Source organism: Cornus florida, unplaced genomic scaffold (assembly GCF_030987335.1).
Source record: "Cornus florida cultivar Cherokee Brave unplaced genomic scaffold, ASM3098733v1 CherokeeBrave_3.0.0_Hap2_Chr08, whole genome shotgun sequence".
Classification (NCBI taxonomy): domain Eukaryota; kingdom Viridiplantae; phylum Streptophyta; class Magnoliopsida; order Cornales; family Cornaceae; genus Cornus; species Cornus florida.
Genome location: NW_026775578.1, coordinates 71,407,679 through 71,435,072, shown reverse-complemented (window position 1 = coordinate 71,435,072; position 27,394 = coordinate 71,407,679). Strand labels below are relative to the sequence as shown.

At 37.8% G+C, this 27,394-nt stretch overlaps 1 protein-coding gene across 1 annotated transcript in view; it reads right to left on the bottom strand.

The window, feature by feature from the left end:
- Positions 1-27,394, bottom strand: part of LOC132268110 (probable serine/threonine protein kinase IRE) — a 72,141-nt gene that overhangs the window by 35,261 nt on the left and 9,486 nt on the right. The window contains exons 5-6 of the mRNA XM_059768845.1: positions 6,468-6,640; positions 5,939-6,188 (exon numbers count right to left, since the gene is read on the bottom strand). Coding sequence (XP_059624828.1) covers positions 5,939-6,188; positions 6,468-6,640 — 423 coding nt within the window. The remainder of the gene's footprint in view (positions 1-5,938; positions 6,189-6,467; positions 6,641-27,394) is intronic.

The following is a 27,394-nucleotide window of genomic DNA, read 5'->3' as shown; positions in this document are numbered from 1 at the left end:
GCCCGGAGGTAAGGGATCAAGATCCCATGTTCCATTACGGTGAAGGGCATCCATTTCATCCACCATAGCTTGACGCCAACCCAAATTAGAGAGAGCACCCTGCAAAGTCTTGGGAACAAAAGTAGCAGATACTTTGGATAAAAAACAAGATAAAGAGGATGAAATATGATGGTAGGAGACAAAGTTAGAAATGGGATGTGCAGTAACACACGACCGAATACCTTTACGGAGAGCAATAGGCAAATCATCAGGTAAAGGCGTCAGATCCAAAGACTCTGAAGGAGATGGAGGGAGCGAAGTAGGCGGTCAAGGTCGTCAAGTATAAACCTACAATGGGACAGCAGAGCGAGGAGGTGCAGAAGCAGGAAACTGAGAGGGAACCGTTGGCATAGGTGGCTCAGAAGTAAAATCAAGAGGAGTAGTAGAATCAGAAAAATATGGGAGAGACTCAGAAAATGTTACATCAGCACTAGTGAAATAGCGTTGAAAGTGAGGACTATAACAACGATAGCCCTTCTGAGTGCGAGAATAGCCAAGAAAAACACACTTAGTAGCACGAGGGTCGAGTTTATCAAGACCGGGTCCAAGGTTATGGACATAACACGCACAACCAAAGACTCGCGGAGTCAAATTAAACGATACGGAGTCGGGAAATAGAACAGAATGAGGAGATTTACCTTTTAACACTGATGAGGGCATCCGATTAATAAGATGACATGCCGTAAGAATGGCATCACTCCAAAATTGTTTGGGAACATGCATATGAAATAAAAGGGCACGACAGACTTCCAGAAGATGACGATTTTTACGTTCAGCTACTCCATTTTGTTGCGGAGTATAAGTTCAAGAGGATTGATGAATGATGCCTTTAGCATGAAAATAAGTCTTAAATGGGTCCGAGAAATATTCTTTGGCATTGTCAGAACGTAAAACTTTAATGGAACACCCAAAATGAGTTTTTATTTCTTTGCGAAATATTTGGAAAATAGAAAACAACTCAGAACGATTTTTCATTAAAAACAACCAAGTCATCCGAGAATGATCATCCACAAAGGTCACAAAATAACGAAATCCATTAATAGAAATATGTTTTATTGGTCCCCATACATCTGAATGAACTAATTGAAAAGGACTAGCAACACGATTATTAGCCCTTGGTTTGAAAGATACACGACAATGCTTACTAAGCTGACATGTTTCACAAGACATGGACTCAACACGACTAAGACCGAGGACTGCTGCAAAACTGATAGTGATGGATGGCCGAGACGACAGTGCCACTTGAAAGAAGACAAAGATGATTCAAAAGCCGTAGGAGATGGTGCAAGATCGAAGTAATACAAGCCACCTACTTCATGTCCCGTACCAATCCTCTTCTTCGTCTTGAGATCCTGAAAAAGACAACATGTGGGATAAAATGTAACAGAACAGTGAAGAGATTTAGTAATTTTGCTAATGGACAACAAATTAAAAGGGAATTGAGGAACAAATAACACAGAGGAAAGGGACATAGAAGAGGTAAGATGAATAGTTCCCAAACCCAAAACTTTAGTTGATGATCCATTAGCAAGAGTAACACTTTGGGAGGAAGGAACAGACTGAAAATCAGATAAGAGATGAGAACTACCGGTCATGTGATCGGATGCGCCAAAGTCAAGAATCCAGGGACTCTGACTAGAGGACAAAAGACATGTAGGGGCACTACCTGATTGGACCAAGGACCCATGGAAGATGAGGTGGAAGGCCGTTGTTGAGACAGAAACTGAGCATACTCATCGCGGGGAATCATGACCATAGCATTCTCAACAGCCACATGTGGAGTAGTGGGTGTGGCAGAGAGAGAAGAATCTCCATCATTAGAAGTCACTTAATGTGCATAGGAAGAAGGTGGTGGTTTCCCATGAAGATCCCAACAGTAATTGACAGTGTGATTAGTAAGACCGCAGTAAGTACAAAGTTTTGAGTCTCGGCCTCTGCCTCGACCACGGCTACGGGCACGGCCACGAGTAAAACGACCACCACCACCACAAGAAGACTGAAAGCCACCCTGGTTCACAACTAAGGCAAAATGTTCACTGCTAGGAGGAGCAGTGACACCACTGAAAGCACCTCCTGAAGCGCCACTAGATAAAGTGGCACGCTGGAGTCTAGATAACATATCAAGTAGAGAGGGAAGTGCAGGGCTCCCCAAAATCTGTGCACGAGCAGGTTCAAACTCTTGTGACAATCCTGTGAGAACCCGAACTACATTAAAATCCTCACGTTGCTACTGCATGCTTTTCACATCAGAGATGATGTGTTGATACATATTCATTTCTTCACAAAGTCCCATTGCCCGTGAGAGGTATTCTTCTAAACTTTGAGTCCCTTGCTGGAGGTCAAAAAATTATCTACACACCTCATAAATTCTGGTTATATTACCAGCACCGGAATATAACTATTGGAGTCGGGTCCATATCTCCTTGGCAGTGTCCAGATATAACAAGTTGGAGCTAATATGAGGTTCAATACAATTCAGCATTAAGGAGATGATCTGATCATCCCTTTGTTCCCATGAACTGAAATCAGCATCAGTGCTTTTGGGTTTATCCTTAACCAAATGAGCACCAAAGCCTTTGGCTTTCAGGAAAATGGCCACTGACTTGGACCATAAAATGTAATTTTTGCCATTAAGCTTGACTAAAGTCATGGGAGGATTGAAGGAGCTAGAAGATAACAGGTCTGAATTGGAAGCCATGGAGAAGGTAAAAAAACAGACGAACTTGGGGAAAAAAAAAAATGCAGAATCGGCAACCGGGTCGGATCAAAACCAAGTCTCTGCTATCCCGGTTTTAGTAAACCAGGGTTGGAATAGCATAGCCGCGTAGCCAAACAAGGCTGTTCTTCTTCACAACCACCAACAGACTCCGGCAAGCACACAGCAACGACACCACACCGAATCAGAACCTCAGCAACTTCCGACCAAGAAAAAGGACGAATCTACGAAGCCTCACCTCTGCAAACAACGACGGTGGATGTCGGCGAGCTTGCTGACGATTAACGCAGCAACAACACAAGCGGCCAAGGGGCTTCAGATCTGAAGGCAACGAAGGAGACTGCAGATCTGATGACGACGACTACGGGCTTCAGATCTGACGGCGACGAAGGGCGATAACGACTAAGAGTGCTGTTCTCAACCTACCGGCGACAAAAACTTCCGGCAAAGACACCAACAACACACTCGCGATTCCAATCGCGAGTCCAATCTCATACAAGGGCAACACGTTTGTCGTTTCCCACACCCATAAATCTATATTGCTATGATACCATGTTCAAATTCATGAGAGATAAAGAGAGAGAGAGAGAGAGAGAGAGAAATGTATATTCTGTGTCCCTTATTCAGCCCTCTCAATGAGGCTTATATAAAGAACAAGGGTTATACACCCTAATTACACAACATTGCTTAATTACACAATAAGCCTAACTACTATGGGTAATTACATAATGACCCAACATTATGGAGGATACAAACATTCTAACACATACGTATATCAAGGCTATTCAAATCAGGATTGAATGTTTGACTGATGAGATCTTCATGATTGGATCAAATCATAAGATTCTCTAATATATATATAGAGAGAGAGGTTCTAGATATTTGCACACCTTAAGGATTCTTAAAAGTACACAATGAAAAAACTTATAACGCAAAAAGAGTATAGTAGGAAAGATCAAGACAAACAATTGGAGCATCTGAGCTTAAACAAGTCTTCATAATAATTTTGAAGCAAAGTAGCCCTCACATAAAATAATAAAGTTATTAGCACAAAAGGAATTTATATTAGATAGCACTGACTATAAGAGGACATTTCAAAGATAGACATAATCTATAAGATGAAAAGATTCATTGATGACTATCAATGATAAGACACGCCATGGAATTATTCAATTTACATGAAAATTTATTTTAAAATAATCGGTCATTTGGCCATGAAAGGCCATGTAACAGAGCCTATAACAAAATGGAAAGCATGTGAAGCATTCGGGTCTATTTGGATATGAGACCATTCATTTAAAACAAAGTTATGGACTTTTATAGAGAGAGCCAATTGGCCTGAAGCAATGCATTTGAAGCCTCTTTTCTGCTACACGTGGGGCAACATACAAACCCAAAGAAAAAGAAAAATGAAGTAAAGCAAAGTCATAAAACATAAAAACGAAAGCGTCAAAAAGCCTAAATTAGTTATTAGAGTAATTGACCAGTCAAGTTAGAAAAGTTATTTGAAGTTGAAAAGAGAAAAAATTAGGACATTTTTTTATTTTTTAAGGACATTTAAGAGGGTAAGGACTTACTATTTGGATCTGAGTTAGATAGATTCAGCATTTCTAAACTGTAAGATCCAGATCGAAATTTAACAACCAACATATATTTAAAGATTCTCTTATATAAACTTCTTCACCTCTGGGTATACAAATACATAACGGATCTCTTCTTTTGGCTACTCACATGCTTCACAGTCTCTGTGAAATATACAAAGCCTTTTTCCTTAATACCTTCTGGTATCCCAGCTGTTAGACAAACCAAACTAGAGACCTTTCCTTGGTTTCATAATTAAGGGTGCAACTCATTTTAGTCTGGAAGTCAGTTTAGCATCAACCTAGAATTTTAATCAACTTCTAATTGTATACCCTTCTTTTCTTTTCTTTTTAAATTCGAAACCAGCCCACAAACTATTGGAACCAAACTGACCCAACCAATCCAAGGTTCGGTATGGTTAATAAGGTTCAGTTCCATAAAAGATTTTGCTAATTTTCAATTGTTGGCATCTTCAAATATTTTCTAATAAAATTAATAACATGAAATGGAAGTCATTTACTTGAGCAAGATTCTTGCTTCATCTGTATGTATAACTTTAATATGCATGTCACCAATGTGATAACATACTTCCCAATGCATGCAATATTATATCATATTCCTAGCAAGGCCCATGACATCATTAATACAGGTTCAGGTAGATGGATCAATCCTAAAATAATGCTTTGTTTCTATATCAATCTGCAACCTCGTTTTAACAAGATATCTACATGAAAACAAGAATAATATAAATGTATATATAGTAAATAAAAGCAAATGGTGTATTCTTAGATTATATTGATATACCCCAATAATCAACCAAAACTAAACCAAATTATATCGGTTTTCTTATTTTCCAATCCAAATCAAACCTGAGACATCCAAAAACTGAACGAAACCAAACCAAACCAAAATGGGTTGGGTCGTTTTGGTTCTTGGATTCTTGAAATGTAAAATGGAAGCATCATAAATTGTACAATCATGAACCAGGAAATTAAGTGCAACCATTCTCTTAGGAAACATCACACCAAAGTGAAAGTCTATATGCTGCTAGCTTTGGGGAGGAATAAAAGAAAAGACCCTAATCACATGCCAAAATAGTTTTAGCACTGTCTTTTCAAACTTTTTTGGCTTGGAATTACTCCTCGACTAAAAGGCAATAACAAGACAGGACCAGCCTGTACATATTCACTTTATGGAATAGCCTCAAGATCAAGGTCTTAAAACAACCCTAATACAAGGGAAAGAACTCTTAGGTTGTACCTGAGGCCTTTGGATAGAGAGAGTCAAGCTTATAATTGCATTTTAATTCCCATTAAAAAAGACTAAAGAAGAAGAAGACCAATAAGGAATAATCCATTATTTAACAGGGAATGTGTTTCGTTCTAGTTAATGCTTAGCAGATATTAGAGGATCAACTCCATGGATACATGCTATTTAGGGGTTGATATTCATTTGCTGTTTATATTATATTTTCTAAATTCTAAACAGAAAACATACTAATTCTTTAAAAATCATGAAACCAGAAGATAGAACCTTCTAATTATCAATTTCATAAAAAACAGTATACCACTCATCGATTTCATGGGAATACGGATTTTTAACCTTTATAGCAAATAAGTCACCAGTTGCCCTTTTTCTGGCGAGGAAAACTCGTCCAAACGCACCTCTGCTGATTGGTTTTACTATTTCAAAGTCTTCTATAGATGTTCTGTCCTTAGAAGACGGATTTATAGGGCTTGCACGCAAACTACGAACTGCATCTTCTTCCACGGAACTCTCTTCGTCAGCCATGGTAATTGATGATTCTACTTTTTCATCTTCTATCTGCCCACAAAGATGAACGTATTTCTCCCTGTAGAGTTTGGGGACATATGGATATCATAAATAAGATAGAGAGACGTAAATACTAAACCAATCATGGAAAAAAAAACACCTAAAATTTATTCTAGGGAAAACAAATCATATCTGGCAGTAGTTTACAGAAATGTTCCATAAGATAATATACGAAAAAAATAAAAATAAGAAAAAAAAAAAAAAATTTTAAAAAGAAGAAGAAAGGCTATCAACTTCATATTCTGTGAGATCACAAGCAACAATTAGTAATAAGTTTTACATTGAAAATAGAACTCACTGCAATAGTTTCTCTATACGTCTCCCAAAGGTCTCAACAACTAGGGCATCCACCTTCCTGTCCTGGATGGCATATTTCAGGTCTTCTAGGCGGTCGAGCATATACTCCAAGGAACTGTAATCATTAGCGTTTACATTTGCTATTGATCGAGCGATATCCAATAGCTTGTGTATCTACCATTCCATGATATTAAAGAAGAGTTCCAATAAGTTGAGCAACAAAATGATTAAGTAAATTGTGCAACAAACATTAATAAGATCTTGAAAGATGAAAACAGCAGCTTAAAGGTAAAATCAATTGTCATTTATGTACTCCTAAAAATTGACAGACCGAAAGATGATTCAAAAATTGAATTGCAGATGATATTAGAGCACTGATGGATTTGTATATCATATAAAGCAAACCACAAGAGTCAACAAGTTTATGAACAATACTGTTCCAAAAATGTCTGGATTCAGCCAAATTTCATTTACATAGAGCAAATTATAAGCTTTAATTGAAAATTTTATGCAATGCAATGCAGAAAGAAAACAAAATATGTCCCGTCTCATAGAAATTTAAACTATAACACCTCCCTCCATCCTTGTAACCACCAGTTGCTCGGAAAGTTTAAGCTATTAAGGGATGAGCCTGACAATATGCATTGAGCTCTTACGCCCTCTCTCAGTTGTGACCCCTCTCACATGCGGAGATACAAACAGACGTAAAAATAGAGTACAAACTTGCACAGACAAACAAGATATATAAATTAATTTAAATCAAGATCTCCTAAAATTAAATCTCTGATACCTTGTAAGACAAGTTGTTATCTCAGAAGCTTAAATTGCTAAGAAATGTGTGCAACAGTGCATATTAAGCTCTTACAAAATTAATATATAAAAGCCGCATGGCAATTGTAAGTGGCACAATTGCTATTTCTTTATGAGAAAGAACGATATACTTAGCTGTTCATAATAGAAATAAGACCACACTAGCAAATACATAAAGCAAGAGTATAGCATTCTTGATATATAACCTTTTAAATGAATAATGCCTTTCCTAATTCCAACATATGGAAGCGCTGGGTGATAAACAACTGGCAAGTGATAATCTGTCAAAATTTATAGAGAAGGAATGTAGTTTCATAATCAAATATCAAAGTTTCATCTAATGCACTCATGAGATATTTCCATATCTAGAAAGTAAAGAGAAATATTTGCTAGAACGACGATGGAAGAAATATAAAATCATCTAAGATAATTCCACATATGAGGTTGTGCTATGTTACAAGCATTAAGGCATTAAGAGAAGCTATATGAAATCTTCTCCAGATACAGAAACTGTTAGGTTATGATCTATTCTTCAAAATGTCCAATCTGAACCAAACACTCGAACGGTTTTAAGTTAAAAAGAAACACCTTCCACCATTTCCCATTTTAATATTTACAACACAGCCCAAGCTTTCTATTAAGTTTTTAAAAAGCCTAACTAAGTCTTTTGAATAGATTTTCATGCAAGTGAACTTTTATCGCAATCGAACATGAGCTGAGGAGAAATTGCAACTATCTGCAGCTAAACCTCACCTCCTCTCCAAACAAATATACGAATATATATGATAAGTGCTGAAATATGCATTATTCAGCCCTTAATCTTCATTAGTTAGCAACTTGGTCTATCTCTACTCCTCCGTATTAGTCTTGATTTGTTTCATTCTCTATTTTCAGATACTTGAGATCCAACAGGGGTAATTCCAATGCCTTAAGGGTTTAAAGATGCCAAGCCTCGGAGAACAATGGAAGAAAAGTTTAAAGGTCTAATTCAAAGAAGACCCGATCGATCGGATTGTCTGTTCAGAATCCGATTGATCGGAATGTCTGTTCAGAATCCGAGGGAACGGACTTTTGATCTGATCAATCGGATACTGGCCTGGCAGTTGCGAATTTCAGATTATAAGCCTTCTTCAAGGGAGCCCGGGAGGAAGGGAACCAAGGGTCCTTGTGTACGGGGTCTGACCTCATGTGGAGCATTAGAGTCACCTATAAATAGAAGATCAAGCCCATTTGACAAGGGGATTTTTTGGTTTGATTTACAATTTTGGGGATCAAATTGGAGCTCTCTCTACTTTCTCTCTCTAGGGTTTGCTCTCAAGTTGGAAGAAGAAGATGAAGCTAAGCATGGAGATGGGATTTGAAGCCATGAAGATGACATCCATCGTCTCTATGACCAGCTAAATCTTCACTTAGGGCTTGGATGAGCCCTAAGCTTATGAAATTATATCTCGTCTTTCATTTTTGGGGATTTCTAAGTTATATATGTTGTTTGGTCTTGTGGATTCAAACTTGGTTGTACCAAGCTTTGTATTGACTAGTTCTTCCAATTAATCTTCTAATTGACTATATGTTGTCTTATATGTGGTTGATTGTTGATTGATCTCTACATTGAGTACTTTTTGTAATTGTATTCAATGATGGCCATGCATTATTTTCATTGGATACAATTTTTTTTTAGATAAGTATTTTCATTAGATACAATTGTTCTTAATTTGATGAATTATGCTTAGTCTTGATAGGTTGTTCTACACCTTAGAATAATCGTAGTTAGGTAGACAATTCATACTTGAATTTGATAATTCATGCTTATTCATTGCAATTGTAGTATATACTTGTTTATTTATGTGTGCTTGTAGCCACATCTTCATTACAACTTGTTTTCCCCATTAATTGAAGGCATTTGGTGCAATTACATGAATTTAGTGGTAAAATCCATACCCTAAGTCCCTCTCACTATTACCTTACTCCAATTTCCATTTCATATTATCTCATTTGCAATTTCTACTTAGTTTAATTACATTAATAGTTCAAACAAACCAATAATCATCTTTTTAATCTCACGCTCAATGTTAATTTCAATCCAAGCCTATAGTCCATATGTTCAATCCCTACTCCCTATACTCCAAATATAGTTGTGTAGTGGCTTTATTAATTTAAAAATTGGTGTTTCTCAATTGTCATATTCTACACATCTAAATTCATTAATCGTGAGAACGCATCAATATATTTATGAGAGAGAGATTTCCATTCTGTAGCCATCAATATGTCTACCATGCTAATAGAAATACTAGCCACATCTACATTACCCACAATGGCACCCCCCCACCCAACACAATTTTTTTTATAGGTTTCTTTTACTCCCTCCCTCTCAAAATACTTGTCCCAACTCAGCCGGTGCCATGCGGTATGGTGCCATAGCATCTTTCTATTTTGATATATCCCAAAATACATGTCTCATTCCAAAAATGGTTGTACTATTTTTTATAACATTCCCAAACTATCCTCTTGACATTGACTTGATTAAACAAGTGCACTAATTACAGAGTCGTCCTTTGTCTTTTACCAAGGATAAATTTGAAAATTCACTCTTATCAATACAATAAAAAAATACTAAAAATCCACTACCATAAAAAGTTGGGTTCCCCAAACACCCCAAGAATTTTGGGACAAAGGGAGTAATAATTATTGATGCCGAGTTTGAAAAAAACTTATTTTGGCCCCTCACACATTTTCGGAAAGCCTTGCTTATAGGCCTCTTAATAATTATTAATGTTGAGTTAGAAAAATTACATGTGCCCCCTACAAAGTTTATTGATACCTTTTTATTCTTTTTTAGAAAATCCTAATCTAAAAAAAGTAATTCCATTGTAGTGATAGTCCTAAATAAAGAATATTAATATATACACACACACACACACACATTATATCTATTATCCATAGAATTCGAGAGAGAAAAAAGGGAATGTCCGGCACTTGACAGCCTCGTTTATCGGCTGGCAGCTTCTTTCTCCTTTCTTTTTTTTTTTCTTTTTTTTTTTTTTTTTTGACTTGTAGTATTAGTTTTCTTGTTTTACTTATTTAAGAAGTTCTTTCATAATTTTTCTGGATTGTATGTGTTGTCTTTAAAAGATAATCAAAGTAGCAATAAAGTAGAAGAAGATGAAGAAGAGAAAGGAGAGGAGGAGAGAAAAAGAGAGAAAGATGGGGAAAGAGGGAAAGATTGAAAGAATACTTTCATCCTTCCACCACATTGTATTTAGATTAAGAATTTTTAGAAATTACACATAACCCCCCAACATTATATGAGTGATAACAAATAAGCCCCTGACAACACTCCCCCTCAAGTTGGTGCAAAGATATCTATCATCCCCGTCAAGTTGGTGCAAAGATATCTATCATGCCCAACTTGACTGACATATTTTGCAAGCAAGTCTTGCTCACACCCTTAGTCAAAACATCAACAAGCAACCTGATCAAGTGTGTTAACATATGGAGTACAAATCAGCCCAAGACGAAGATTTTCCTTGATGAAGCGCCGATCAACTTCGATGTGCTTTCCCTATCATGTTGAACTAGATTGTGGGCAATACTAATCGCTGCCTTCTTGTCACAATACAAATTTATGGACTTGCGAACAAGATAACCCAACTCATTCAACATACTTCGTAGCCATAACAACTCACAAATTCCATGTGCCATGGATCTGAACTCAGCCTCTGCACTAGATCTAGCTATTACCGATTGTTTCTTGCTTCGCCATGAAACAAGACTCTATCCAACAAATGTGCAATTTCTTGAAGTAGATCGTCGATCTGCCACAAACCCTGCCCAATTAGCATCCGTATAGGATTCAACACACAAGTGGCCACAATATCCCCTTACTAGGTGAACCCTTGAGGTAGCGAAAAACATAATGAGCTGCCTCAAGATAAGGTGTACGTGGAGCATGCATAAACTGACTAATCACACTCACAGAGTAGGCAATATCCGAACGTGTAAGAGATAAGTAAATCAGTCACCCAACCAATTGCTGAAATCTTCCCACATCATCTAATGGATCGCCATCCACATCATTAAGCCTATGGTTCTGCTCAATGGGAATACTAATAGGTTTAGCTCCAAGCGTGCCGGTTTCAGCCATAAAATCTAACACATACTTCCATAGAGAAATGAACACCCCTTTCTTGGATCTGCACACCTCGATGCCAAGGAAGTATCTCAATTGTCCGAGGTCTTTAACCTCAAACTATGTCCCCAAGAATGACTTCATTCGATGAATCTCTTCTGGATTATTTCCAGTGATAACAATATCATCAACATATACAATAAAGGCAGTGGTGCGGTCCTTGTGCTTCTTGATAAAGAGAGTATGATCTGCCTGACTCAAGAGTATGATATGCCTGTGTACCCCACTCTCTTCACAACAGTGTTGAACCTCTTAAACCAAGCACGCAGCTACAAGGCTTTATTCAGCTTGCACACTTAATTTTGACCATTGGCAAGCTTAAACCCTTGTGGCATAGTCATCATATACACCTCTTCCTCCAAGTCACGATGAAAGAAAGCATTCTTTACATCCAGCTGACGTAAAGGCCAAGATAAATTTGCTGCCAAAGAAAGAAGGACACGTATAGAGTTCATATTGGCAACTGGAGCAGATGTTTCCTGATAATCAATCCAATAGGTCTGAGTGAGCCTTTGCAACTAATCGGGCCTTATATCTCTCAATTGTTCCATCTGCATGATACTTTATTGTATAGACTCATTTGCAGCCTATTGGTTTCTTACCCCTAGGTAATGAAACTATATCCTAAGTACCATTCTTCTCAAGGGCCTTCATTTCCTCGACCATAGCTTCCTTACATGGAGCTTGACTAAGAGCATCTGAAACACTAGAAGGAACAGAAACAGACGAGATAGAGGAAGTGAAAGCACGATACGTTGGAGATAAGGCATCATAGGATACAACCTAAGATATAGGATTTTTTGTACAACTACGAACACCCTTATGAAAGGCAATAAGAACATCAAGATCAACAAAAATGTTACTGGGAAAATAATCAGGAGTATCAATGTCAACTGAGCGATTACCTAGATCGAGGTAGACTTCTTGGTCCTAGGTTGAGTCAATGACTTGTTTTGCCCTCCTAGTATAGACAATTAGCTGCTTTCCCTGCTGCAAATCATTAGTTAGGAGAAGGAGACACGGGAACCTTAGTGAGAAGCTCCCTATGAATGGGAACAGGCAACGGAAGAAGGCATTCCTATTGAATAAAAGACGGATTCTCTACATGAATAGTAGTCCCCCCTATAGAGAATCCCGAACACGGGAAGAAACGGAATAGACTTGAAGAATGTAACATCCATGAAGACAAACCGACGACGAGTGGTAGGGTTATAACACCGATGCCCCTTCTGAGTGGCGGAGTATCCAAGAAAGACACACTAGATTGCCTTAGGGTTCAGTTTGTCCTTGCGATGATTAATGTGAACATAACAAACATAACAAAACACTTTTAAAGGGACAGTAAACAAGGCAGTGTCATGGTGTAAGATAGAGAAGGGTGATTTATAGCCAAGAACCCTAGAAGGAATGCGATTGATAAGGTATGCAGCCATCAGCCCAATAACTTTTAGGTACTCCAATCCCAATTAGAAGAGAACGGGTGACCTCCGTAATATGAAAATGTTTTCTTTCAGCTACACCGTTCTGTCGTGATGCTCAGATCATCTCTGTGATGATAAACAGTATTGAACCCCAAATTAGTTCAACGTTACTTTATTTGGATACAGCCAAGGAGATATGGGATAGATTGCAGCAGTTATATTCTGGGACAGGTAATATCACCCGTGTTTATGAGCTATGTAAATAGTACTTCAATCTTGAACAAGGTACTCAAAGTATAGAAGAGTATTATTCCAAAGTTATGGGAGTCTGTGAAAAGTTGAATATGTATCAGCCCATTACTGCTGATGTTCGCAGTATGCAACAACAGCGTACGGACTTTAATGTTGTCCGTTTTCTTACTGGTTTATCATCAGCATATAAGCCTTTTCGTGCACAGATTATGAGCAGTCCAACACTTCCATCTCTTGCTGAGGTGTTTTCTCGACTTCAGCGTGCTACACTAGCAAGTGATACCTCAAATTTGAATACTGAACAGAGTGGTGAGCGTTCAGCATTGGTAGTTTCAAAGGGTGAACATAATACTTACCGTGGAGGTCGTTGGGGACGCTCCACACGAAGTGGTCGTGATTCACGTGGAGGACGTGGCCGCGGCAGGGAATTAAGAAAGTGTACTCATTGTGGTCTTTTGAATCATACTGTGAACTTTTGTTGGGACCTTCATAGGAAACCATCTAGTTATACAAATCAAGTTTCCTCTTCTCCGAATGATGTCGCTTCTGGATCGCACAATGTAGCTGAATCAGATACAGTTCATGTTCCACGGGATGAGTATACTCAGTTTTTGTCTTATAAGCAAGCATCTAATTCATCTTCCATGGCTACCTTTGCCCAGTTAGGTACTGCACACACATGTCTATTGTCTTCCACTCGCAGTCCTTGGATCATAGACACTGGAGCATCTGATCATATGACCGGATGTTCTTCTCTTCTATCTGATTTTCATTCTGTACCTACTTCTCAAAGTGTTACTCTTGCTAATGGTTCATCCATTCAGGTTTCAGGTTTGCGGACAACTCAACTTAGTGATTCATTATCTCTCTCATCTGTTTTACATGTTCCGCAGTTTCCCTTTAACTTAATGTCTATCAGTAAGCTTACTAAATCTCTCTAGTGCTCTGTTACATTTGATCCTACTTCTTGTGTGTTTCAGGATCTCAAGATGAAGAAGATTGGTACAGGGCATGAAGTAGGTGGCTTATATTATTTTGATTTCGAACCTTCTCCTGTGGCTCTTCAGTCTTCTCTGTCTCCATTCCAGTGGCACTGTCGCCTTGGTCACCCGTCACTTCAAGTTTTGAAGCGTCAAGTTCCTAGTCTTAGTTATTTGAAATTCTTGTCATGTGAAGTTTGTCAACTTAGTAAGCACTATCGCGTGTCTTTCAAGTCTAGGGTTAATAATCGTGTTTCTAGTCCTTTTCATTTGGTTCATTCAGATGTATGGGGTCCAATAAAACATTCTTCAATCAATAAATTTCATTATTTTGTGACATTTGTGGATGATTATTCTCGCCTGACTTGGTTGTTTCTAATGAAAGATCGTTCTGAGTTATTTTTAATTTTTCAAAAATTTCGCAAAGAAATCAAAACTCAGTTTGGATGTCCAATTTGTATTCTACGTTCTGATAATGCTAAGGAATATTCTTTAACTCCCTTTGATACATATCTTAGTGATAAAGGAATTATTCATCAAAATTCATGTGTTTATACTCCACAACAAAATGGAGTTGCAGAACGTAAGAATCCACATCTCTTAGAAGTAACTCGTGCTCTTTTGTTTCATATGCGTATGCCTAAACGGTTTTGGGGTGATGCTGTTCTTACAGCCTGTCATCTTATTAACCGTATGCCGTCATCTGTATTAAATGGCAAATCTCCACTTTCTATTTTATTTCCTGATTCTCCCTTATTTTCTCTTCCTCCTAGGGTTTTTGGATGTGCATGTTATGTCCACAATCTTGGTCCTAGTTTTGATAAACTAGACCCACGTGCCACAAAGTGTGTATTTCTTGGCTACTCTCGCTCTCATAAAGGTTATCGCTGCTATAGTCCTGTTTCTCAACGATACTGTATTAGCGCGGATGTCACATTTTCTGAGTCCATCCCATATTTTTCAGATACTGATTCACTTCTTGATATTAATCTTGAGTCGCCTCCTTCTGTAGTTCCTCTTCCCTCACCTTCTCTTCAATCTGAATCTTTGGTTCCTTCATCTGCCCCATTATAGGTGTACACTCGAAGACCAAAGCCATCTGCTGTCGTGCCTCCTCCATCATCTTCAGAGTCTTTGGATCCGACAAATTCCACTGTGTCTGATTCCTTGCCGATTGCACTTCGTAAAGCTCCTCGCTCGTGTGCTACTAAACATCCCATTGCTCATTATGTTTCTTATAATTCCTTGTCACCATCATTCTCATGTTTTTCCTCTCAGTTGTCTACTACATTTGTTCCTAAGACTGTGCAGGATGCTTTGTCTGATTCGGGTTGGAGGAAAGCAATGCAGGATGAAATGGATGCTTTGTATACGAATGGCCGTGGACTCTTGTTCCATTACCTCCAGGTATCAAACCCGGTGGTTGTCGCTGGGTATATACTGTGAAGTATCTTCCAGATGGGTCCGTTGAGCGTTTAAAAGCACGTCTTGTTCCCAAAGGTTATACCCAGACTTATGGTATTGACTATGATGAGACGTTTGCACCTGTTGCTAAGATTTCCTCTATTCGTGTTTTGATTTCTCTTGCTGCTAATAGACATTGGCCACTGCATGGTGACTTAGCAGAAGAGGTTTATATGGAGCAACCACCTGGGTTTGTTGCTCAAGGGGAGTATCTTCACACTGTTTGTCGCCTTAAAAAGGCCCTATATGGCTTGAAACAATCTCCACGGGCTTGGTTTGGAAAATTCTCTGAGGCGGCATTAAAGTTTGGTCTTCAGAGGTGTCAGACTGACCATTCGGTATTTCACCAGCGCACTAAAGCTGGTTTCAAAATTCTTGTGGTGTATGTTGATGATATTGTGATCACAGGTGATAATTCTGAAGGCATTGCTAAGTTGAAGTTGTTTCTGCAATATCGATTCCACACTGAAGACTTGGGTAAACTTAGGTATTTCTTGGGTATTGAAGTAGCTAAATCCAAGACAGGTATAAGTTTATCCCAACGAAAGTATGTGTTGGACTTATTAGAAGAAACAGGTATGTTAGGTGGTCGTCCGGTTGATAATCCTATGGTTTCAAATACAAAACTTGTAGCTGATGTGGGTGATCTATTTAGTGACCCGGGCAAATTTCGTCGCTTTGTTGGGAAATTAATTTATCTCACTATCACTCGACCTGATATTTCATATTCTGTTAGTGTTGTAAGTCGGTTCATGGGAGCCCCTAGAATGCCACACTGGATTGCTGTTCTTTGGATTCTCCGATATCTCAAGCAAGCTCCAGGTTTTGGGTTACTATATAAACCAAATGGTCATCTCAGGGTGGAAGGTTTTACAGATGCCGACTGGGCCGGTTCTCCTTCAGATAGGAGATCTACTACCGGCTACTGCACATTTGTAGGAGGAAATCTAGTTACATGGCAAAGTAAAAAGCAACGGTGGTAGCTCGATCTAGTGCTGAAGCTGAGTATAGTGCAATGACCCATACCACTAGTGAGTTGACATGGATACAACATTTTCTAAAAGAACTTGGGTTGACAGTTGAAGCTCCTACTCCATTGTTCTGTGATAATCAAGCAGCAGTTCACATTGCATCAAATCCTGTGTTTCATGAGAGGACCAAACATATTGAAGTTGATTGTCACTTTATTCAAGAAAAAATATTACGTGGGAGCATCTCTATTCCATTCGTGAAGTCTGAAGATCAATTAGCTGATATGTTTACCAAAGCATTGGGTCATAATCGATTAAGAACTATCTGTTTCAAGCTGGGATTATTTAAAATATATTCTCCAGCTTGAGGGGGAGTGTTAGAAGTTATATATATAATAATGGGTCGTTATGTAATTATGTTTAGTTGATAGGCCGTTTGTGTTATTATGTAAACCTTATAACATATATAAGCCTACATAGGCTTGTTAGGTTTAGTGTGTTGTTATTGAATACACAGAGAATACGCTTTTGCTCTCTCTCTTTCTCTTTTGATTTTGAACAGATGGATAATCACGTTATCAGCAAAAAAGAGGCAAGACCACCATACATAAACTCTCATCCATTATCAGATCGAAGGATTTTGAGGGGACAACCAAACTGAGTACATACCATCTTGTGAAAGGTTTTAAAGATGGAAAGAATTTCATCTTTGGTTTTTAGAAGATAAAGCCAAATATAATGACTAAAGTCATCCACAAACACAACAAAGTAGCAAAAACCAAGTAACGAAGTAGTAGATTCAGGACCCCACACATCAGAATGAACAAGCTGCAAAGGAGTTGTACTTTTATTAATACTAGTAGGATAAGAAACACAACATTGTTTGGCAAGAACACATATTTCACAATTTAACTCAAAAGATTCAACAGAAGCAAACTGGGGAAGCACAATGTTTAAAACAGGAATAGGTAAATGACCGAGTTTATTATGCCATCGCTTGAACATATCTTTATTAACATTACTATTCCTAACACTAGATTGATTGGCAACATATTAAGACGTTGGCCTTGCGTCCAGCAAATACAAGCCATTGTCCTCATGTCACTCCCAATCATCTTCCCCGTGTCCAAGTCCTGAAACACTCTGTGAGATGGAAAAAAAGGTTACACTATAATTCAAGCCTTTTGTAATGTGACTTGCTGAAAGGAGATTATTGGTAAACTTTGGGACATGAAGGACAGATGATAAGGGAAGATTAGGAGAGGCAGAAATAGTGCCCTTCCCCGCAATAGAGGAGAAGGTGCCATCAACCACTCTAACCTTATCCCTACCCGAACATAAAATGTATGAAGAGAAATCAGATGCCATACCAGTCATGTAATCAGTGGCTCCTGAATCAATGATCCAGGGTGTCCCACGAGATAATGTGGACACATGGTGTGCCGAATGAGAGGTACATGTATAAGCAAAGTTAGAGGTGGAGATGGAGGCATTCTAAGCTAGTAGATGTCGAAGAGCATCAACTTTAACCCCAGACAAGGAGCTCGGTGACCCTAAGAAGGCATGACTAATAGAAGCAGTCTCTTGCGTTGTAGTATGTGCCGTAGATAACCCCCTAAATGGACTAGGCCTTGGCCTAGCATTCGCATGAGCAAGAGCTGGAGTAGGGCGACCGTGTAGATTCCAGCATGTTTCCCTAGTGTGGCGCGTACGCCCACAGTGATCACACCTTAACTTGCTCTTATCATCCTGCTTCCCTCATTTTGGGGGATTGGGTTTGTTCCATTGTTGTGTGGCAAGAGTAGACCTTTCAGACAATGGTACTTCTCGTTCAAGCTTAGTGTATACAGGTGCAAAAATAGCTTTCATACTACTCTCCTCAGCCTAGATATACAAAAACACATCTCAAACAGAAGTAGGGGCTGGATACCTGCCTAACACGTGTACCCTGGCATGCTTGTATTTCAGATGCAAACCACCCAAGAACTCATAGATTCGATTCATTTCTACCATAGCCTGATATGCTTTAATATTAGCTGCACACACAGGTATGTAGTCTTACTAGTGATCTAACTCTTCCCATTTACCATGTAGAGTTTGGTAATATGTAGCAAAACTCTGGTCTTCCTGCTTGAATCTTGAAATCTCTTGTTGGAGCTCATACAATTTTGAAAAATTACCAACCGACGAATACGTCTCTTCCACAGCCTTCCATAGCTCTTTAGTTGTTTTCACAAACAGAAACCCCTAGCTGATTTGTGGCTACATTGACTGCAACAACCACGTCATAACTAATGCATTATTTGCACTCCACTCTTTGAATTCAGGATTACTCTTGGAGGGATACGTGACAGTCCCTTCGATATGATCGATCATCCTCCGACCAGTGATATGCATACGAGTAAATTGAGCCCAATCCATATCGTTCATCTCATCTAGCCTAACAGTCGTAATACAAAGGCCTGGATGGTGATCACTACTACCTCCCAGCACTAGAGTCAGACTAGGAGAAGACCCAGCTTCTGTTGAAGTCACCTCTAAGCCAGACATTTTATCAAATAGTTTCTAGGTATGCACTCCTCATAAACAAAACAGCAACAAAATATGTAGAGAACCACCTCTCTAATACACAAACAACTGCAACTAGAGAGATTACCGTCTTCTAAGATGCATAAAAAAGCGACCACACAGTCACCACACAAACCCTAGAAAGCAACAAAATAGACCATACCAAAAGTGTGAATGACAAAGAAAAAGCCGTTGTTGTAGAACCACGCGAACGCGAAAAAAACCACCGATCGAGACTGCAATCGATTAAAAATGGGTGGATGTAATTTACAGTACTTCCTTGCAAACAAATCCCATCTTGGAATCTCTTCAAAACCCTTCACACCCACTAGGGTTTACACAAACTTTCCCTAAGGTTTCAACTACACACCCTAGAGCTTTACAAACCATGCTCTAATACCATGTTGTCTTTAAGAGATAATCAAACTAGCAATAAAATATAAGAAGATGAAGAAGAAGAGAAGGAAGAGGAGGAGAGAAAAAGATAGAAAGATGGGGAAAGAGAGAAAGATGGGGAAAGAATACTTTCATCCTTCCACCACATTGCATTTATATTAAGAAGTTTTAGAAATTACACATAAGCCCCCAACATTAACAAATAAGCCCCTGACAACAGTATGTTCCTCATATTCAGGGCCACCTGTGAGATGCCCAAAAATTTGAGAGGCCCTAGGCGAACTTTCAAATGTGAGGCCCTTTATAAGATTTCACGAGTGCAAAAAAATTATAAGCGTGCTAATTTTTTATTAAAATGAGACTATAAACACATAAAATATATTAGATTTGTGATTTTATAATGAATTAGGTGGTTGTTTATTTGGCTAAGTTGTGTGTTTTAATATCGGAAAGAGAGAGAAAATAGTAAAACTTATTATTGTAGAATCCAAAACCTAATTTAACTCAATAATTTGAATTCAATTCTGCCTATATACGTTGGTTTCGAAGACCCTTTTTATCAAATCTTCAAATAATTAAAACTAGAAGCTAAATTTTTTTACAATGAATAAGTGATCTCTTTCTCGTAAATAAAAACCCTAATTTACATAATTTACTTTAAAAAAAATTATAATTATATTTTGATCTGATATTTTCTGATTACGGTTAAATTTTAAAGAGATACCCAACAAAGAAGATATATATATATATATATATATATATATATATATATGAAAAATATTAATACAAAAAAATAAATTATAGAAAGAGAAAGAAACCAGTGTAATTGTTCATTCTTACCTTTTCCTTCAACAGTCAATTTGTTTAGTTTGTTAAAATATGAAACACAAATGTAGAAAGAAATAAAGTGTAATATGTATTAAAACAAAGGGTATTCATATCTTTTTAGTTATCGCCAATGTGTAGCACTGCTCTATATAAATTGATTTTATAAGTACGTGTATTTATTGCCAAAATATATAAATTTTTTTAAAATTATTTATTGTCATAAATTTACATGATATATAAGTATGTATTGTCTTTTAATTATGGAAATTATGGCCTGAATGCTAGACATATACTACTATATTTACACCATGGTCCTAAATTTGAGGCCCTTCCAAACTGGAGGCCCTAGACGACCGCCTTGGTTGCCTTGCCCCAGGGTCGGCCGTGCTTATATTTAGGTTATATTAAGAATATGGAAAAGTTATAAAGAGGGTGCTCTCACTAAACTTACTTTAATCATTATAATGCAAAGTTGTATCAGTCAATCTCTCAATTTAATAGTTACAAGGACACAACTAGTGAAAGTATCCTTATGATAAACATTCTCTTAATAAATATATAGTAGGAATTCTATTTCAAATATATATATTTATAATTTTAATTATATAGTGCTACTTTGGCCCCTTAACCTTGTATTTCATACTCCACCCCTAATGGCAACCACAGGCAATAACCCCTAAATTTCGGTGAGCTAGGAAGACATATAAGAAGAAATATTGTTACTAAATAGCCCAACATATTCATGAACAAAAAAATAAAAACTACGGCATGAACATTGAAACTCATGAATCATAATCAAGAAATCTGATTGTACCATAGGTGTTACGCAAGGGACCACTTTTAGTACCATGGTAGAACACTTTTAGCACACGTGTATACCACTTTCAATGCGAGAATACACCGATTTAGCATGCACATTCACCATTCCAAAATTGGGATATAAATTATGAAAAAAACTGCAAGATAGCTTGTTAACATTGATTTTGAGACCTAAAACTATCAAGTGGGTGATAAAAAGTGACCCCTGTAATAACAACACTCAATTATGCATGACACCACTTTTGGTACAGTGGCACACCAATTCCTAAGAAGCACAGACACTTCTCTATGGGGTGTCGGACACCGCCACTCAATGGACACTCATAGACATGTGTCTGACACTTCATGGCCTTGTCCATTATTTAAAAAAAAAAATTATTATTTTGGATAATTGACCAACACATCTTGGACACTTGGTCTACGCATCTTAGACACTTGGTCAACACATTCCGGACATTTGTCCAACGCATCCTGCACTCTTCGTCTTATATAAACCAAATGCACAACAATCTTGGAAACAACATTATGAACATACAATGAAATGTTCAACATTTAACAAACAAAATCATAACTACAGTGACAAGATAGGATATATATATATATATATATATATATATATATATATATATATCACATATTCTATTTTATTTTCAAATAACATCATCTTCTAACATATGTAACTTTAGTATAGAATTTATAAATTAATTAAAATTCTATAGTTGTCTAATTCAATAGATATACAATGAAAAATTTATATTTATATTAGTCGTATCCACGCCACGCCATGTCCATATCCTACTTTTTTAGAATTTCATGTGTCAGTGTATCCGTGTCATAACGTGTCCATGTCCAGTGTCCATAGGCTAAAAAAGTGAGCTTGCTCTTCATACACCTATTTGGTCCAATCAAAATGATTCTATCATTTCTGTATCCGCAATTAATTTGCTCTTCATGTCCACATGAACACTATTGTTTTACCATATTTGTGCAAGTATTTTCCCTAACTTGGCATTTTCATATTTAGCACTTCACTTTTTCATATATGGGTATTTTAGGGTTCCTAATTTTACATTTAATTAGAATTTATCTACTTTATGTTGTGGACATTTTCTATAGCTAAAACAAACCAAATATGAAATCTAAACTATTCATATTGTACATCAGTGTTCTAGTTTCAATATCAACCAAAATACCCCAATCGGATTATATTGAGCTTGTGGTTATGGGAAAGAAAGCTATAACCTATTAGTCACGAGTCACTTCTAATTAGTGATAAAATGATGGAAGAAAGTTCGAACACTACTAAGAATGCGTGCAAACAGTGTCATATTAAACAGTCCAAAACCAAGATGGGCAGACTAATTAGACAGTCTAAAACTAATATGTGACCTAAAGTCTAAACAACTTTCTGCTTACCTTCTTCCTTTAATCAATCTGAATTTAGATTCAACTTAAGGTTGCCCTTGCTCTTGAAAAAATAAGATTTATGCAGGCTTTCTCGTCTGAAAGATAACTTGAAAATACTGTTGAAAAATTCAGGAAAAAATATGGAAAAATGTATAAAACAAAAACATCTAACAAATGCTCAGATCTGCATAAAAGGAGAAGTGTGCCAAGTAAAGGTAAAATGAAGAACAAAAGACTAGTTCAAGAGATCAAAACAGAAGTTTAAAAGAAAAATAATCAATTCATTGAGCTCTGCCTCAGGCAAAAATAATTTTAATAAAGAACACTTTTACAGAGCTTGCACTGTTCCACTTTTATGAATCTTGTAAACACTCTTCAAGTATCATTCAGGGTAACAAGTGAATTCATGTAAGGAAAATTACATATAAGAGGCAAGTGCCAAGTGTTAGTCCTGCAAATTTGAGGTGCATGGGAAGTATACTTGGAAACAATCCTTAACTTCTCAAATTCAAACAGACATACTTACCCTAGACGGGCCAAACTTGGTACAATTGAATTCTTTTGACTAAACTGGACTTTTTTTTTTATTTCAATTGAAACATTTGATATTAATAGTTCTATTTCATGGATTAGAAGGTTTAAATAGTGCAAAGCAGGAGAACAAATCCATGTAAGTGAAGCAGTATGCCTATAGTTTAGAAGAGTGAAAAAGTAACTACTGTGTTTTGTTAGTGTTGGAGAATTACGTGATTTATGTAATTATTAGATAAATTTGGAAAGTATTAACTGTCTGATTTTGTACTAATTACAGGCTAATATAGCTGGTGTATTAAAGTTTAGGTTGACTTATTTTATTTTCTGATCTTAGGGATTTGATTGTATATTCCTTAATTTACCGGATTCTGATCTGATTGTATTCAGCCTATAAAGGTCAGGCTGCTTTGTATTAGAAAGCTATGAAATATACTCCAGTTTTTCCCAATTTCTGTGTTATGGTATCAGAGCACTAGGTACTCTTTCTAGGATAAAATATTTCATCATTTACAGATTTCATAGCAGCTTGGAGTTCAGTTTTTTACAGAAGAAAAAAGAGATGTCAGAGGTTACACAAACCAGCTCTCAATCGGAGGAACCTACAATCCAACAACAGGTTCCTGGAGATCTACAGAACATTCAAGCTGCGTATAGGCTGAATGGAACGAACTATTTAAAGTGGTCTCAACTTGTTCAAACCTTTCTGAAAGGGAAGGCCAAGCTCAACCATCTTCTTGGAAAAGGGCCTAAGAAAGAAGATCCAAAGTTTGCTGCTTGGGACGAAGAAGACTCAATGATCATGTCATGGCTATGGAATGCTATGGTACCCGAGATAAGTGATACTGTCATGTTTTTGACAACCGCTCAAGAGATATGGGAGGCGATCAGACAAAATTATACGAAAAATGATGCAGCCCAGGTGTATGAGATCAAGGTGAAGCTAGCAGCCACAAAACAAGGGAATAAGACTGTAACAGAGTATGCCAACACTCTGAAAAATTTGTGGTACGAGTTGGACTATTACCAGGTTCTCGAGATGAAGAACAGTGAGGATGCTGCGTTGTTGAAGGCTTTCATAGAAAAAGACCGAATCTATGATTTCTTAGCAGGCCTTAATCCGGAATTCGATACTGTAAGAGTTCAGACTTTGGGAAAAGGATTATCCTCCCTAAATGAAGCAATTGCAACTATTCGTGCTGAAGAGAGCAGGAGAGGAGTTATGTTGGATTCGCAGCCATTGGAAGGATCGGCACTCCTTACAACCGCAGCTAGTGAGCGAACTTTGGAGAGGAAGTCTTCAGCTATTACTGATTATAAGAAATCTGACCCGAAGAGGACATTCAAAGAGAATCTGGTACGTAACTATTGCAAGAAAACTGGTCATACGAAGGACACCTGCTATAAGCTACATGGAAGGCCACAAAACATGAATCAGTCAAACTGGAATTCCGGAGGAAGAAGCTGGCAGCAAAAGGGAAAAGCCCACGTTGCACAAAATAGCACTAATAATACCATTGATCAACCGAATTCCAGCAGCAGAGAATTCTGTAAGGAAGACATTGATCGCCTCCAATCCCTTCTTAATTCACTCGAAGAACCTACAGGTGCCTGTTCATTAGCACTTTCTGGTATGTATTCTGGTTCTCATGCTCTTAGTGTCTCAGATATTGTTTTAATCCACCCACACTCTTGGATTGTCGACTCAGGCGCAACCGACCATATGACCAACTCATCCCAATCTTTTTCTTCTTATAAACCATGCCCAAGTAATAAAAAGATCACCATAGCTGATGGGAATTTAGTCACTGTTGCAGGACAGGGGGACATATCCTTAGGACCTTCCTTGTGTCTTAAAAATGTTTACATGTGCCCAAATTGACAACCAATCTTTTATCTGTCAAATAAATCACCAAGGATATGAACTGCAATCTTATTTTCTCAGAAAATTTATGTGTGTTTCAGGACCGAGCTTCGGGGAAGACAATTAGGCATGCTAAAGAAAAGGATGGTCTCTACTGTCTCGAGCCCATGAGTGGAAAAGTGAGTACTGGAATTGGTTGTTCATCTGTGCTTCTGTCTGATTCCTCCACAAATAAAGACAAAATTCTCCTTCATCATTTTCAGCTTGGTCATCCTTCCTTCAGAACTCTTAGTCTTATGTTTCCTTCTTTGTTTAAAAATGTTGATTTGAAACAACTTCATTGTGATATTTGTGAAATTGCCAAACACAAACGTGTTTCCTTTCCTTTGAACAATAATAAATCATCAGTTCCTTTTTATTTGATGCACAGTGATGTTTGGGGTCCTTCACGGGTTGCTAATTATTCTGGGGCATGTTGGTTTGTCATTTTTATAGATGATTGTACGCGGGTAACTTGGACTTTTCTCATGAAGCAAAAATCTGATGTAGCCAATATCTTTCCAATATTTCATAACATGATAAAAACACAGTTTGGGGTGAAAATTAAAAGGGTGAGGACAGACAACGGGAGAGAATATTTTAACCAAATTCTTTCACCATATTTGAATCAGGAGGGAATAGTTCATGAGTCCTCATGCATTGACACACCCCAACAAAATGGGGTGGCCGAAAGAAAGAATGGACATCTTCTTGAAACTACCCGTGCTTTTCTTTTTCAAAGACAAGTTCCAAAATATTTTTGGGGGCAAGCCGGTCTTACAACCACTCATCTCATCAACCAATTACCTACCAAAGTCTTAGATTTTAGAAGTCCTTGGGAAACACTTTCACATCATTTTCCAGACTTCCTTACTCCAAACAGGTTGTCTCCTCGGGTATATGGTTGTGTTATCTTTACTCATGTTCATGCTCACAATCGAAGCAAACTTGATCCCCGAGCACTTAAATGTATTTTTATAGGTTACTCTTCAACTCAAAAAGGTTACAAATGTTACCATCCGCCTACTCGGAAAACCTACATTTCAATTGATGTCACATTTGTTGAACATGAGAGTTTCTTTCATCATCCTTCTCCTCAGGGGGAGGTAACAAGTGATGAAAAGGATGATGATGCCGATGTCCTCGATTTCGATCTTATGCCCAAATTGTCACCACCATCTTTGAGTCCAAGTTCTGCAACCATTCCTGCCTCGGTTTCCTTTGGTTCCCCTCTTACCGCGGCTTCTCCAAGTCCGGATCACATTCATTCCCAGGTTTCACTACCTACTTCCGATCCCAGTTCTGATATTCCTCCGCTTCAAAATCCAAGTGTGACATCTCTTGAATCTCAACCACAATCTCCTCCTAAAAATCCAACTCCATCAATCAATCCAGTAGTCACTAAACCACTTCAAGTTTTTTCGAGAAGGAAGGGAGGCAAGACTAATCCGAAGCAAGCCCAAAAGTCAGAACCTATGCTTGGGAAAGAAACCACTCAGGAGAAAAACACTACTCAGGTAAACAATTCCACTCTTGTGTTTGATGAGACTGATTTAGAACTACCCATTGCAGTTCGAAAAGGTACCCGAAGGTGTACACAACATCCACTCTCTCATTTTGTTTCCTTTGAAAAATTATCTCCCTCACATAAAGCCTTCCTTACTCAGCTAAACTCAATAGCCGTTCCTAAAACATTGTCTGAGGCATTAAACAGCAGGGAATGGAAGCAGGCCATGAAAGTTGAGATGGACGCACTGGAAAAGAACAAGACTTGGGAGATGGTCGAATTACCGAAGGGAAAAAAAACTGTGGGATACAAATGGGTGTTTTCAGTAAAATTCAATGCAGATGGATCTCTTGAAAGGTACAAGGCAAGGCTAGTAGCAAAAGGATATACCCAGACCTTTGGTGTTGATTATCAAGAAACTTTTGCCCCAGTGGCAAAAATGAACACAATAAGAATTTTATTGTCTCTGGCTGCTAACTTTGATTGGACTTTGCAGCAGTTTGATGTAAAAAATGCATTTCTGCATGGAGATCTTGAAGAAGAAATATATATGGACGCTCCTCCAGGATTTAGTTTTCCGAAGAAGAATAGGGTATGCAGACTAAGGAAGGCACTGTGCGGACTGAAGCAATCCCCCAGGGCTTGGTTTGGCAGGTTTGCAAGAGCAATGTTAGCAATGGGTTACAAACAAAGTCAAGGTGATCATACTTTGTTCATAAAACACTCTTCTTCAGGGGGAGTTACAGTCCTCATTGTATACGTAGATGATATTATTGTCACTGGCAATGATCAAGCTAAAAGGGAAACTCTTAAAGCTAAACTGGCCACGGAATTTGAAATAAAAGACCTAGGCAAGCTGAAATACTTCCTGGGAATTGAAGTTGC